General features: G+C 41.4%; 2 protein-coding genes and 1 long non-coding RNA gene across 3 annotated transcripts; 2 read left to right on the top strand and 1 right to left on the bottom strand.

The window, feature by feature from the left end:
* Window positions 1-2636: 2636 nt before the first annotated feature.
* Window positions 2637-7757, bottom strand: LOC131777427 (uncharacterized). The gene is given in 2 exon segments (XM_059093733.2): window positions 2637-6097; window positions 6100-7757. Coding segments are annotated over 2 exon segments (4845 nt in total). The 5' UTR covers window positions 7742-7757; the 3' UTR covers window positions 2637-2894.
* Window positions 7758-13023: 5266 nt separating this feature from the next.
* LOC131769676 (putative uncharacterized protein DDB_G0274435) lies at window positions 13024-13752 on the top strand. The gene has a single exon (XM_066171619.1). The coding sequence runs from the start codon at window positions 13024-13026 to the stop codon at window positions 13750-13752; it is 729 nt and encodes a 242-aa protein (XP_066027716.1).
* Window positions 13753-14278: 526 nt separating this feature from the next.
* Window positions 14279-15503, top strand: LOC136283093 (uncharacterized). The gene is made up of 3 exons (XR_010718545.1): window positions 14279-14319; window positions 14466-14523; window positions 14990-15503. It is a non-coding gene; the product is annotated as an uncharacterized lncRNA (long non-coding RNA).

Here is a 15503-nt window from a genome sequence, read left to right on the forward strand (position 1 = left end):
ATGTAAGATGAATACTGCTTTGTAGTTCCTTTCCTCCAGGACTGTAAGATGATGGAGGTTGCCTTTTGAGAAATTCCTTGTGTCTCATAGGACTGCCGGACAATCTGCATGCAATCAGAACCATTTTCCTGAATAGGGGGTGGACTTCTTGTGGCATCCCTGGCATTTGTAAGGCAGTTCGTTGTTGTGGTAACACTCTTGGAGCAGCCACTAACATGCGAAGAAGTTTGGGATACCAACTCTGGGTTGGCCACATTGGAACTATCATCAATCCCTCTGCACAATCGGTTTGTATTTTCTGTAGGCATCTTGCAATTAAACTGAATGGAGGGAAAGCATAGAACAAGTGTTTATCCCATGTTGCAGAAAATGCATCAATAAAGGCTGCCCCTGGGTCAGGTTTCCAGGATACATAGCATGGAACCTGATGATTTAGTCTGGATGCAAAGAGGTCTATGGAGGGCTCCCCCCAGATATCTGTGATCTGTTGGAAAATATCAGATCTTATCATCCATTCCTTGTTGTCTGAGAAAACGCGTGATTTCCGATCTGCCTCAACATTTTTGGTCCCTGGGATATGAGCAGCTGTTAACCATATTTGTTTTTCTATGCACCACTGCCAAATATCTTTAGCAATAGTGTGACATTCCCTAGAATGTACACCTCCCATAGCATTAATATAGTTCACAGTTGTAGAGTTATCAGAGTAAATCTTAACGTGAATGCCTTGCTCATTTTTGCAAAATGCCTTAAGTCCAAAAATTGCAGCCAACAGCTCCAGACAATTAATGTGATATTTTGCTTCTTCCTCTGACCATCTACCCCCTATTTTCTCTGTCTCTTTGACAGCTCCCCATCCTTTAGTTGATGCATCGGTGTAAATTATTACATCAACCTTTGAATTAGGCAATAATATGGGGTAGTTATTTGTCTGTATGTTATCATACCACCACTTTATCTCTGAAAAGCTTTCTTGGGATAATCTCATTTGAGCATTATAATTGCCATAGTTTTGTCTTAAGGCTGTAGTTTTATCCCTCTCAAGTTGTCTATAATGCAGTGGTCCATATAAGATTCCAGGAAAACTTGACACTAAAAGCCCTATAAAGCTAGCTAGTTCCTGGATTGGGAGCTCAACAAGCTCCATCATTTTCTTGCATCTTTCCCTTATGCGCTGGATTTTTTCCTGTGTTAAGGAGACAGTCATATTAACTGAATCCAAGACAAATCCCAGAAATGTAAGGACTTGAACTGGCTGTAAGACCGACTTATCAGGATGTAGGATAAAACCCAATGTTGAAAATAAGTCACAGGTATCATTAATATTGGCTTGGCAGTCCTTCACGCTCTCCCCTTGTAAATAAGAGTCATCAATATAGCCTACATTTAGGTGACCCTTCTGGCGCGCGTAGCATACACTGGCTTAAGGATTTTTGTGAAGAGTCGGGGTGCACAAGCCAGACCATTTGGTAGACATGTAAACTGAAACAATCTACCTTTCCAGCAAAACCTCAGATATTTTTGATCATCTTTGTGAATTGGCACTGAGTAGTATGCATCACGCAGGTCTACTGAGGCCATATAACAGTTTGGAGTCATAAGCCTTATTGCCTTATAAGGTATCCATCTTAAAATGTTGATACTCCACATGTTCATTCAAATTCTTCAAATTTAGAATTAATCTAAACCCTCCATCTTTCTTAGGGCGTATGAATATAGTAGAATAGTAGTATAGTATAGTAGAATATATGAATATAGTAGTAGTTGTCTTTCTCGCCCTTAAGCTCAGATTTATCCGAGGTCTCAGGCCTTTTTTTGCGAATTATCGCTTAAAACTAAAATTCTCAGCGTGTTGAAAAAACAAACGTCCGTTCGCTCCAAAGGCGGCAACACACTGAGTTCGCACAGGCGCAATGCTATCTCACGTGAGCCCTCAGTGCAGTGACGGAATAGAATCTGGTATAACAGACAGTAGGCATGTTTGATTAATTGGTGCTCTAAATTCATTCAAAGGGTCGTCTTTTTCTTCTTCATTGTCATCAGCAGATTGTATTGTGTCTTGTTCACAAGAGTTATGATTTGAAGAGCATATTTCATTGTCAGTACATATACCTGCATTTACATGTATTTCTCAGTCTTGAAATTTTGTTAGACTTGGGTAAATATTTTCAATGCATGTTACTATATTGCTGTACAATGGATTATTCATCCTAAGCCACATAAGGGCATTGACAATAAACTCGGGTCGCACTGCTTGAAAGTAGACATGACCTCTGAACTGGAGTTTCCTTTTAAGTTTCAACATAATTATGCCTGAACTTTCTGGAGGATGTGGTAAAATATTGGATGTCTGTTCACAATTAACAGGCACATTACAGATAGCTCCTTTAATTTTTTCGTTGTTGGCCTTTTGGCATTACTACTATTTTCTCGAATACAATGCGCTGTGCTATAAGGATCTGTTCAAGCTTTTCTAGAGACTCAAGTTCTGCAGGGATTTCATCAACAAGCAGTTTATTGTACACAGCTTGACATGGAACTTGCCCTTTTGAAACCTTTGTCGGAAATGAGACTAAAGAATCTGCTATGTTCCGAAACTTCACGTTTTATTTTATAAAATCAACTTAACCTCCCTCTCTCTCGTCTCACCGTTCTCTGTCTTTCGCTCTGGTCTCTCTCATTTTAAATATATAATATGATCCTATTGTTCAATCATCTGTCACTTATCGCAAAAAATCAACCGGAAATCAATTAACGCTGAATAATCTCTCACACACTCCCCTGTTTTTCTCAACGGAGAAAAACACTAGAATGGCGCGCTCGATAAAATTTGAAATTCAATGAACGAAACAGAAAGTTAGTCCAGTATATCAGTTCAGTGTTCCTAAATATCTCTAATCGGCATCAATGTTCGCATCTTGAATGCGATGACGAGCGGCTACCGCTGCATCCCTCCTGGGCCTGAATGTCGGGGCTAAGGGGTTGAGCTGCAGAGGAGCCTGTACATTCTCCCGATCGCAGGACAGCTCCAGTGGGTAAAGGTGTTGTACCGCCCGTTCAAGTGTTCCTTTCCCCGCTCGAAGTTTGGCAGCTCGAACGATTCCGTCTCGTCCCGGAATCAGATCTTCCACGATTCCAATTTTCCATTTATTGCGATTTCGTTCCTCGTCCTTGATGATGACTACCTCTCCTTTGGCCAAGGGCGTGGTTTGACCCTTGTGTTTCATCCGGTGTCGTTCTCTCAACCCTCGTAAATATTCGGTAGTCCACCTGGTCCACAAAGCCTGCTTGCACCTTCGCAAATATTTAGCTCTTCTACGCAGATCAAATTCTCTTAGATGGTGTGGTTCCAGTTCTGGTAGCTGGTTTGATCGAAGAAATAGCAGTGAGTTAGGGGTAAGCACGGGTAACTGTATGTCGTCTTCGACGTAACATAAAGGGCGATTATTCAAAGCAATCTCCACATCCAGTACCACTTCACACAGCTCTGTCCAGGTCAACATTCCGCATCCGATAGTCTTGTTTAAAGCTGTTTTTACCAGTGCGATGAGGCGCTCGAACTGTCCTCCCCACCAAGCGGCGCGGCTGAGGTTGAATTGCCACTTGATGTTCTCATGTGCTAAGTAATCTTGTGTCTTCTCGTCACGCATAACTTGTTTGAGCCACTTCTCGGCGCCAACAAAGGTTTTGCCATTGTCGGAATATGTCTTCTTCGGACGCCCACGGCGCGCGATGAGCCGTTTTAGACTTCTTAGGAATTCACTGGTTGCCAGGTTTGGTAGTACTTCCAGGAATAATCCTCGGGTAAGACTGCACGCGTACAATGCAAGATAGGCCTTTCCTTCTGTTTTGGCTCTGATACGGTACTTGATGGGCCCTGCAAAATCGACTCCGATAACCTCAAATGGGGTGCTCCCCTCTGTGCGGTCAGTGGGTAGAAGTCCGGGAGGCGGCGTTGCCAGCGCCATGGCCTGAAAACGCTTGCAGCCTGAACACGCTCTGAGAACTTGTTTTACGAGTGCCCTTAAACGCGGTACCCAGTATAGCTCTCGCACTTTGGTCATGGTAAGGGCCACTCCTCCGTGCAGTGTGTCGACATGTGATCGGTGAACTAACTTGCGAGTGAAGGGCGAGGAGTCTGGCAGAAAGATGGGGTAATGGCCTTGAATTCTTCCCCTACTTTCTAATATTCCCTCTTGGTTTCCTTGCACATTCAACTGTAAACTGTCTTCTTCAAATTTCTGGCTCGACTTTGCTTGTTGCTGAGATCGCTTGATCCAGAACGTTGTCTGTTTCTGTATTTCTTCAGTGGTAAGGGGACCAACGATTCTCTGTTTACGGACGGTTCTTATGTTGTGGAGGAATCTCCAGATCCAAGCACCCACTCGCAACACACGCCACAGCTCGTACTTCTCCAGCAGTGCATCGAAGGCGTCGTTGTTCTCTGTTTTCTCTACTGCTAGAGCAAACAACTCGCGAGTTTGTTTCGCTTCTTCCGCTTTTGATTCTTGAGTAGATGTCGTTACAAGGTCTGGCGGCCAGTCCTGTGGTTTTGCTAACCAGCTTGGCCCCTGCCACCAAAGAGCTGTCAATCTACTCACATCTCCTCCCCGACTCCCCACGTCCGCAGGATTCTCCTCTGTTGGTACATGCCTCCAGTTTATTTCTTTTTCTTGGATCTTCCTCACTCGATTTCCCACGAACTGTTTGTATTCGCCATTACCACGGATCCAATGCAGTGCGACTGTGCTATCCAGCCAACCATAGACACTTCTTACGGGAAAACCCTTCAGGACTTCTTTCACATTGTGTACTAGGTTCGCAGCCATATGTCCAGCCACTAGTTCTAATCGGGGAATCGTGAGTCCTTTCTTCGCGAGCCGCGACTTCGCCGTCACGAGGCCTCGATTCGTGCCTGATGGTTGCTCCACCACTGCATAAACCGCGGCTGCAACTCCTCTCCCGCTTGCGTCCCCGAATGTGTGTAAGTCAATTGATAATATCTTCCCTGAATGCTTGACGACATTTCTTGGCGCGTTCACGTGCTCTGGAAGTCCTTGCTCCCATTTCTTCCATTTGGCTTGTAAGTCACTTGGTAGGGGCCTATCCCACGCGATCTTCGTGTCGCAGGCGTCTCTGTAGAGCATTTTTCCGGAGAGGGTCACGGGTGAAGCCAGACCGAGTGGATCGTAGATTTTTGCGACTTTTCCAAGAATACCTCTTTTTGTCGGCTCAGCGGTTGAAATCGGGAAGCTGACTTGAATTTCGTCCTTTTCTTTGTCCCAGGGGACTCCTAGCAGTTTTGATTCGCCCTTTCTGGTTCCCAGTTGTTGTTTGGCGTAACTCTGACTTTCTTCATCTACAGTCGCAGTTTCAACTTCTAGTTCCCGATCGTTGGAATGCCACTTGTGCAGCTTGAAAGTCGCCTCACCAAAGATGGTCGTGGCTGTCATCTTGATTTCTAACGCTTGTTCTGTTGTCTCCCCACCACTGATTAAATCATCCACGTACATACTGCGCTCTATCTCCTCTACTAATTCCGGGTTCACCATTTTGTATCGCTGTAGATGTTCTTTGATAACTGCGGCCAAGAGGAATGGAGACGGTGCCAAACCAAAGAGTACTCGAGTGAATCGCAAGGTTTCTACTTGTTTGCTTGCCAGATCCTTTATCCAATGAAAGCGTAAGGCATCTCGGTCTTCTCTTCGGACGCGAATTTGCAAAAATGCTTGTTTTAAGTCGCCAGCTATTGCCACGGGATAGAACCTATTTCGTACCAGCACGTTCCAAAGCTGGTTTTGTAGTGGAGGGCCGATTTCGAGGCACTCGTTGAGTGAGGGGACACTTGCATTAGCTCTTGCAGAAGCATCATAAACAATGCGTATCTTTGTAGATTCTGCATTCTCGCGCACGACCGCTTTATGAGGAATGTAGAACTCTTTTCCGTCCTTGACCACCTCGTCAGCGTGTTCTACGATCCCTTGGCTCAGTTGAGTCTGGATAATGTCGTTGTACCTCTCCAGCTCGCCTTGTATCTCTAACTTCCGCACGAGATTTTTGAGACGTTTTAAACTTCCAGTGTGATTGTTCGGTAGGGGGGGTGATTTCCTTTCCAGGGCAAGTTCGTCTCGTACCAGCCTTCTGAACTCCTAGTTAGTTGCTCTTTGAATTCTTCGTAAACGGTTTCCTGGTCTCCACTTGGATTGTCCTTCAACCCCAAGACGTCTAACTTGCACAATTCTTCGTAATCAATTGCGGAGGTCTGCGTTAACAACATGTTGCTGAGATCCAACTCTGTTCCAGGTGACAAGATCGTCCAGCCGAACTTCGTGTATTCTGCTACTGGTTCTCCCGAGCGCCCAACTCTTGGTCTTGCCCCTGTTTTGATCTTAGCGTACTCGTTTGTTCCAAGGATCAGATGAACAGGCAACATCGCTTTCTCGTCGTTATCATTTGTGGTTACGCCCTTCAAATGAGAAAACTGAGCCACGATTTCTGCGCATTTTGGGTTTTCCAATGTCAACAACTCTTTGCGGTCGACTTTGTTTACTTTGGCTTCCAAGGTGAATTTACCATCAACGCTTCGAATTTGTAGGCCATAGATGTCTATCGCTTTGTTTGAAGTACCAAACATCATTTCAATGCGCTTGAATTGTTGACGGATAGGGCGCAAATGTAAACAGTTCAGAAGCGTTGATGAAGCGTAGGAACTTCCGGCTCCTGTATCCAACAATGCTCGGCATTTAACACCGTTCACGTCAACTGTTACCATAGGATACACCACTCCTTTCCTTTCTGCGCTCGTTGTGGTCATCAGCTGGTCTCGCGATGTATGTTTGTCACAGATCGACGTATGATGTCTTCGACTGCAGATCTGGCAGCCAGAACGGCATTTGCACTCAGAAGCACGGTGTCGACTTCCTGTGCAGTTAAAACAAAGCTGTTTCAGTCCTAATTGTTTCCTGCGGTCTCCAACTGTCACAAACTTGTCGCAATTCACAGCTCTGTGGTCAGTTGCGTCACAGTAGACGCACCCTCTTTGTGTTGGCGTAGTTTCGTTTGCGTGAAATGTTTTCTCGCGATCGCGGAATTTAGCACCTTGCTTCCCCGCATTATCCGCGCCGCTCCCAATGGGGTTGATTTCCTTCCAACTTTTCAAAGCTTTTATCAACTGTGGGAAGTCCCAGTCCTGCCAGTCCACTTGTCCTCTCACTAGATCTGCTTTTACACCCTTTAGTTTGTCGAGCACACTCCTTACATTTCCAGTGACGTCTTTCAATTTGCCCAGTGTCTCCAAAGATTGCACATTGTACACGAGCTTCTTGTAAAATTCGTGGATAGGCGCAGGTTGTGTTCCTGTAATGACAGGCAAATTCGCGATGTTCTGGACGTACGCATTCACGATCTCGCTCGTTTTCCCATATTCGCCGATGAGGATATTCTTTGCCCTTTCGTAGCCCTCTGTTGTGAAAGGCAGTCCGTCTATCTCCGCTCGAACCTTTGGATCTACCAGCTCTTTTAGGTATGCAAACTTGGTCACAGACGCAAGGCTTGCTTTATCAATTTCAGCTTGAAATTTGTTCCAGAACGGCAGCCATGCTTCATACGTCCCATTAAACTTTGTGATCTGTAGTTTCGGTAGCTTTGTTGTCCTTTGTTCAGTCTGATTAACCTTCTCAACAGGTTGCTGTTTTGCCTTGGTCTCTTCCAGTTGGCGTTCGAATTCTAGCTTCATCTCCATTTGCTCTCTTTCGAATTTAAGCTCCTCTTCACGAGCACAGGCTTTCCTTTCTTCTTCGTCCTTGTGCTTTCGATATTCGATCTCTCCATTCGTCTCCACGAGCCATTTTTCTAGTCGCGAAACTTCTTCGTCAGCTTCGGCGATCGGTTCTTCAATGCTACTGCTCCAACTTCCAACGTCTTCTGCACTTTTCCCGGCCTTGAACATGGCCTGCTCGACCTTTAGTTTAAGCGCGTCTACTTCTTTTACTAATGCTTGTAGGTTGTCGCGATGTCGCGCGACCACTCCTAGGTTTCCCTTTTCCACAATGCCACGTGTTTTTCCATTAGTGTACAGCAACATCTGCAATTTAGCCTCTGCTTCTTTGGTTAGTTCCTCCATGCTTCGCGCGTCCCGTCGGAGGTGCCACTGTGTCGGAAATGAGACTAAAGAATCTGCTATGTTCCGAAACTTCACATTTTATTTTATAAAATCAACTTAACCTCCCTCTCTCTCGTCTCACCGTTCTCTGTCTTTCGCTCTGGTCTCTCTCATTTTAAATATATAATATGATCCTATTGTTCAATCATCTGTCACTTATCGCAAAAAATCAACCGGAAATCAATTAACGCTGAATAATCTCTCACACCTTCAAGTCACATGTTTTGCAAATGTATTCCTTTTTATCAAATGACTTCTTATTTGTTAAAAGAAAGCGAGTGCTATATTTGGCCTTCATTTACTTGAGTAACTGATTTTCTATAAAGTAGTCTATTGCATACAGTACATGTGTAGAATGGACCTTCCATAATCTTTTTATTAAAGATTGAAATAAAATGATTCAAGTCATTGTGAGAGGTTTTATTCTGATGTTTTGGAACTTGTTTGGCTCTTTTTTTGCAAGGTTTGTTTATTTTGGTTCCTTTCCTCTTTTTACAGAACACATTTTTGTAATATGCAGCTTTTTGCTCTAAGTGGGCTTTTTTTCTTAGGAGGTTCCATTTGACCATAGTTCTTTTTGCATTTGTTTGCAGTAAACTTTTTCTGTGAAGTTGTCTTATGCTTTTTCATGATCCTTTGCCTTTCAGTGTTGGTAATTTGCGATGTACACAATAGAAATTGAATACAGTGCTCTATTTCTTGACAGTTGAATTTTTTTGTTACAATTTTACACAAAGTTTCAATAAGGAAATCTACATGATTATGTTCAAGTACCTGAAGTCCTTGATTTTCATGGAATTCCATTACAAAATATTTTGTCTTTGTTTTAGCAGCAACACGGCCAGTATGGCAAATTACACAACTTAGACAGTAACCAGAGAACCATAGAAGAAATCCAGTATTCACATTTTTGTTGTCTAAAATTAACCTCTGAAGTACTAGTTTGCTGGACAAATAACTACATGAAAAGATTCCTTGATGTTTTGAACTGTATTTCACATCTACATCAGCATCATAGATCTTAAGCCTAAGTGGTAACCCATCAATTTTGAACTGGTTACTTGTGTCAAGGTTTTCTTTATAAAATATATTTCCATGTTCAACAACAGCTTCTAATGTAAATGACTTCCAATAACTACGTGGTTTAATAATTGAAAAACAATCACAATAAAAGCATATGGCACAACTCTTTTTTAAAAGACTAATATTTGCATCAATTTCCATAGTGATATCTTTATTAACAGCAGCTGTCTGACAAGTTACATTTTGATCTTCTGATGAAAATGGCTTGTTATGATCATGAACTCCAATTTCTGATACAGAAATGTTTAAACCTTTCAGCTCAAATATGGCATCATTAGTATATAAACTCTGAAAATATTCCACTAATTTATTCATTTCCTGGAAATGCAACAAAACACAAGTTCCTTGAGGATGAGCCAAACCAAATGAATCTCTAGCATGGGAATCAAATACCTTATATGCACCATGTAAAGTACGATAAATTGCTACAGTATTAATCTGTATTGTCAAAAGGAATGAGTTATAGGTTTCTGCTATTAAAGTTTGCAAAGCACTAACCAGAGGCATGCAGTAAGGAAAGCCTTCAATTGAATAATTGCTGTTCGCATGTAACCTACAAGTATAACTTTCACTATATTGGAGGTGATAATTAGTGTCAAACACCATAATCATTGAAGGTAACTCTGTTAACATCAAGAAAGAGTTTCTGGATATGGTCGATAGACTAGAATACAGTTTGTTACCAATGTTCATAATTTCAACCAAGTCTTCTGCAGAAGTAATTGACTTCTTGTCATTGTATATTAGACTACATAAAGACATGGCTGCACATTGCTGTCCAGCATTTTGACCAAACACTGCAACATTACCTTGACAATATGGTGCATGAAGTGTTTGAGAGGGAACAACAGAGACAGGGCCTGCTTGGTTCACGATCACGTCGAACTGTATGGCAGCTAGCCTTGACACAATGACAATGGATAAACTCGGCATATCGAGATCTACAGCCCTCTATTGAAATAGATTTGTCTTTGCCAGGTACAGATGTAAATGTAGACTATGTTTACATAGGAATTCTGGCAATCAGGTTCTAAGTAGTGCATTTTAGTTTAAGCTTAATCCCGATTCTTGTTCAGGCATTCAGTGTACTTTCGTAAGTTTGGCATTCAAGGTATCAAGGCATTCATTGGCATTCAACCTTTATTTGTTTTCGACGGTGAGATAATGTTGCAGTGTTTGGAAAAAAGCTACAGCACAACTCAAAATAACAAAGAATACACAAGACAGCTTACCTTTAGCCAGGAATGAACGGCTACGTCCAGTGCCTTTTATTGAACAAATGTGAGCTTGAGCGAATTGAACGAATTGAACAAAGGTGAGCTTGAGCACGATACAGAAACACAAACCTGTCAAATGGAAAAACTCGCCTGCAAAGCGCACTGGGATTACGTCACAATATTGCGCAAGAATGCAGATTTGTGTCGAAAACTACAAATCGAGCCAAATTTATAACTCCTGAGTAATTATAAACAAAAGTGGTCCTAAATTGGACCCCTGAGGCACCCCTGACGATATTGGTAACAACAATGATTCACAACCATCAATGACTGTTCTGTGGTGTCTACATGTTGAATATGATCTAAACCAGAAGCAGGAAAGCAGTATACCTCTTATACTCACATCAAACAGCTCTTTTGTGCAGGTGAAGGCCTCTTTTGAAAACCAGCTTCAGGGACAAGCATTTGAATGCCACTAAGTGATTTTTGAAAGTTTTCCTTGCACTTTCCATCTTAAGTGGCATATATTGCTTCCCCAATGCTTTTTAATTTCCTTTTTTTTAACATAATTTCCATTGTTTTCCCCAAAAGCACCTAGGCTTAATGAAGGGGATCACCATATTAGAAATATAAAATCTATTAATTCAGGCTTACACACAGACACATAAACAACACACACAGGTTGCAATAACAATGAGTTATACACACTAAGCTAGAAATATATTAATTAAACAATCAAGCAATGACCTCAGAAAAGCAATTAGTGTGAATTAAAATGTTGCACTTTGCAAAAAAAAGCACAGTTGACATCATAATTTGCAGACTGGACACCATACAATAAGAAATTTAGTTTCATAGCATCAGTACTCAATGACTATGTTTCACCTAGAATATTAGTAGCAGAGGTAAGGACGTTAAGCGGCATACCCAGGGCAATACAAGAAAAAGTGCTTCACCAATTCAGAGTTAAAACTGCACTCGCAAATAGGTGACACACCACTATTAATAGAGACCTTACGCAACAGGACGGCAGAAGGGAGAGGACAGCAAAATTGATCGTGTGACGCGCGTGACAACCTGATTCGTGAGCCATTTGACGCAACTTCCGGTTTGAGACTGCCGTCCTCTTGACGTTCACGACGTGAAAACAAGGCGACTGAGGTTGTGAGGAGAACGTGAGTATTTTTATCCCCTTATTTTAATCTAAACTGTCTTTTTCTTCGGTTATAGCATAGAAACATATTATTTCTTTAGTTATGAGCCTCTGTGTCTGGTGATAGGTCTTTTTACAAACGGCAAATGAAGCGAACTTGTTACGCAAAATGGTGTGTTTACATGTCGCTGTTTTCGCCTAATGAGCAATAATTTGTTATTTTTTGGGCACAAGTAGAAATGAATTAGTAAGGATTGTAAGCATTTAAGGTTTTCTCTGTTGGCAGTTTAGTAAAGTGACAACTTCTTGACTAACTCTCATTGTTATTACGGATAAAAACTAAGAGCCGGAGCCGTCTTTATGCGATAAAAATTCACGGCCCTTGTTGCAGTGAAAGTAACAAAATTTATAATAAAGACAGATATAGATTAAATTTTAAATTGTATACCTTATTGCATGAAATGTTAGCGACATGTTAATTTAGCGATTTTGAAAATTTCCCATTTAGCGACACTTTCATTTAGCGATTTTTCGTAAAATTTTGGAACATAACTCACTTAGTTTTAGCGATTTCACGGACTGAAACTTTTGCGAATTCAAAATATTTAAGCTTATTTGATGCGAAAATGTATTTGATAAAATTATAAATGTCATAACTTGATTTAAATATATATAAAAAAAAAATCATTCAACTTTTGCAGATGGCAACATTTTATCCCATAGACATACAGATGGCAAAATTTGACAGTGTACTCACTTTAATTTAGCGACACTTTCGAGGCGGCATTAATTCAAATTTCATGTAATAAAGGTAGATAAAATTTTAGATGGTATTAGTGCTGTTTCAAGGTATGATATAACTGTGTATATGATTGTAAAAGAAGTCCGGAAATAGGACAGCATACTCAGTGTTCGCCTTGTAGGGGCCCATTTTCTTTATGTCTAAGTTTGTTTCTTTACTGTTGTGCAGTAATTTACAACTTGATTAATTATGAAAACTACTCTGTTGTTGGCCTTCATAATTTCAAACCTTTGTATCAGCAAGCTAGCTGCTGCCACTCATATAAAGTTTAAAATATTCCTTTTCACACTGGTCGTACTGTACTCCTTATAAAGTCCATTCAGGCTAACAAAAACTGTTTATACGTGTTTATATATGTATTTTTTAGCTGCACGATCATGAGCCACATAAACATTTTAATTACTATGTGTTATTTATTTATTAATCATAGCTCTAACAAAATTCTCAATTTTTATTGGTTCTGCCTGCACCACCGTATTTAATCCCTGAATTGTACTCCACTCAGACCTTATTACCAACTTATTTATTAATATTTTTATTCTTTTTATTTGGTAATAAATTAATTATTTGATTATATTTCATACCCTAAAATAGGCATCTTTTTAAAATGGAGTGGACACAGGAGTGTGACCTGCTTCTTTTACAAGAAATTGTGGTGTCACAGCCTTACAAATTCAAACCATTAACAAGAGATAGAGGGCAAGTGTGGGAGGGCATTACGGCAAGGCTAAATGCCACAGAATTATTCCATGATCGGCTCCATAACAAGAGAGCAGTCAGGGAGAGGTATCAATTACTTTCAAAGAAATTCAAGAACAAAATGGCTGAGGAAGAACGAGCAAGTGGGATATCCCCTGAGATGACAGAAACAGACAAGTTGCTGGAACAGATAGTGGAACAGTTTGAGGAAAGTGAAAGAGACGCCGGAGAACAGTCAGAGAAGAATGACCAAAATAAGGAGAATGAAAGGAAAAAGGCAGAAGAGATGAGAAACAGGTCGATGGAGAAGCTGGGGGAGACTCAGAAAAGAAAGGCAACAGCTGAGGATGGGCAACAAACAACACCGAGAAAGAGATCATCAGGATCAGAAACCATCGTGTATTTGAAGGAAAAGGCAGAACGGGAGTTTGAGCTAAGACAAGAGGAATTAGAAGTAAAAAAGAAAGAACAATCTGCACAACTTCAGATGTTCCAGTATATGCAACAGCAACTGCAGCAACAGCAACAGCAACAGCAACAGCAACAACAACAACAACAGCAAATGCAAGTTCAAATTCAGCAGCAGCAACTGCAAAATCAAATGCTCTTGGCACTTATTGAGAAAATCACCAAGTAAAAAGTGTTCTTTAAGACTCTGTAAGATTTCAAAGTTTCACGTTTATTTAAATCATTCGCATTTTATTATATATATATATATATAACTAACTGCAGACAGTACTGTTTCGGCCTTCTGGGCCTCATCAGTGCAGTGCTGATGCTAGGATGGAGGTAAGGCTATATAGCCACCCCAAGTGATCTCACACGTGTGGTATCATCTAAGCCATGCCAGAGTGCTCAAACTAGATAAACTAGTGAGCATGCATAATGCTAGCAGCAATGACTCATCCTAGTAGAGTGCTCAATTTGGACATGAAAGCGAAGCTTTGTACGCCAAAGAGCTATATCTAACTGCAGACAGTACTTTTTTTTTTTTTTTTTTTTTAAATATAAAAGCCTGGAGACCAGGCAGTTTTATTTCGTCAATGATATCTATTTACAATTCTAATTGATTAAAGTATTCGAATTCAATTATGAGTTATTTAGGTAATTACAGGTCTCAATTAACTAATGATATTTTCTCTTACAGGCGGCACGAACAGTGCACGGGCTATAACAGCCCGGAGTAAGCGCCCACCTGTAAGAGGTAACAAAGTTCTATTTAAAAGTTTTCTATTTACTATTTACAAAGAGATATTTCAGACCATGTGGGGCGCAAACAGCGCGCGGGCCTGTAGCCCGGAGTAAGCACCCCTCATGGGCGAGATTTAACAAGTTTTATTATATACAAAGGTTCAGGGGGGAGCAAGAGAGGGGAAGAAGATGGGCTTACCAGCGTCGACCGAACAAAGTACGTTTTTAAAAGACCAAAAATTCCTTAAGGTATCAGTGTCGTTACTAAGAATTCTGAGTTGGACATCTTTCTTAATTAAGTCTATAATCGCATTGGAGCTCAAAAGAGAACCTTCGAAGGTAGCTTTATTTCTGGCAAGCCAACACCAATATATGATGGTTGCCTTGAGAAAGTTAGATAAGGATATAGCGGTGGTAGATTTGTCTAGGGAAAAAGGGTAGTAGACAGATGTAGGGGAGATAGAGAAGGGGGAGTTGAGTAGAGCACGGAAAAGGGGGGAGAAGTGGTCCCAGACTTTCACAACTCTGGGACATCCCAAGAAGCAGTGTTCAATAGTTTCCGTTTTTCCGCAGATCGCGCATTTGTCACTATTGATGTATCCCCAAGACTTAAGGAGATATCTTACGCGGATCATTCTATGGATCAATAGCCAAATTAGATCGTTCTTCTTGTTTTCAATTAGCTTTAGGCGAGACTTGCGCCACACCCAGGCCCAACGATTGATGGGGCGGTCCATAGCAGACGCCCAAAAACCGGAGCACCGGGGTGCAACGCAGACGGGGTCAAGCAACAAAAGATATAAATTCTTACCGGTGAGTAAATCAGGTAAGGCACCAGTTTTCTGATGCAAGGTACGGAAATTATCTAGACAAAGGCGGTAGTAATTGGAAGGAAGGAAGGAAGAGGGAGCAGAATTGGTGGGAAAAGAAAAACGGGGATCTAGAATAGTTAGCTTATGTCCTAAAAAATATCGAGCTAGGTAATGCCATTTGGATGTGCCAAAGTCATCTCTTAAACTGGAAAAAACAGAAAGGCGCAGGCTAGCGCACTTAGCTTTAAAATTAACGACGTTGAGGCCCCCGGATGATGGGGGCGCACAACAGCGATCGCGACTAACATTTTCCATTTTTCCTCTCCAGATAAAAGGCCAAATGATCGACTTAAAGCTATCGTGCACCCAACGGGGTGGGGGGATG

This window comes from Pocillopora verrucosa, chromosome 8, assembly GCF_036669915.1.
Source record: "Pocillopora verrucosa isolate sample1 chromosome 8, ASM3666991v2, whole genome shotgun sequence".
Lineage (NCBI taxonomy): Eukaryota > Metazoa > Cnidaria > Anthozoa > Scleractinia > Pocilloporidae > Pocillopora > Pocillopora verrucosa.

Excerpts from the sequence above, each read along its gene's own strand:
- LOC131769676 (XM_066171619.1), top strand. The coding sequence starts at position 13,024 with ATGGAGTGGACACAGGAGTGTGACCTGCTTCTTTTACAAGAAATTGTG.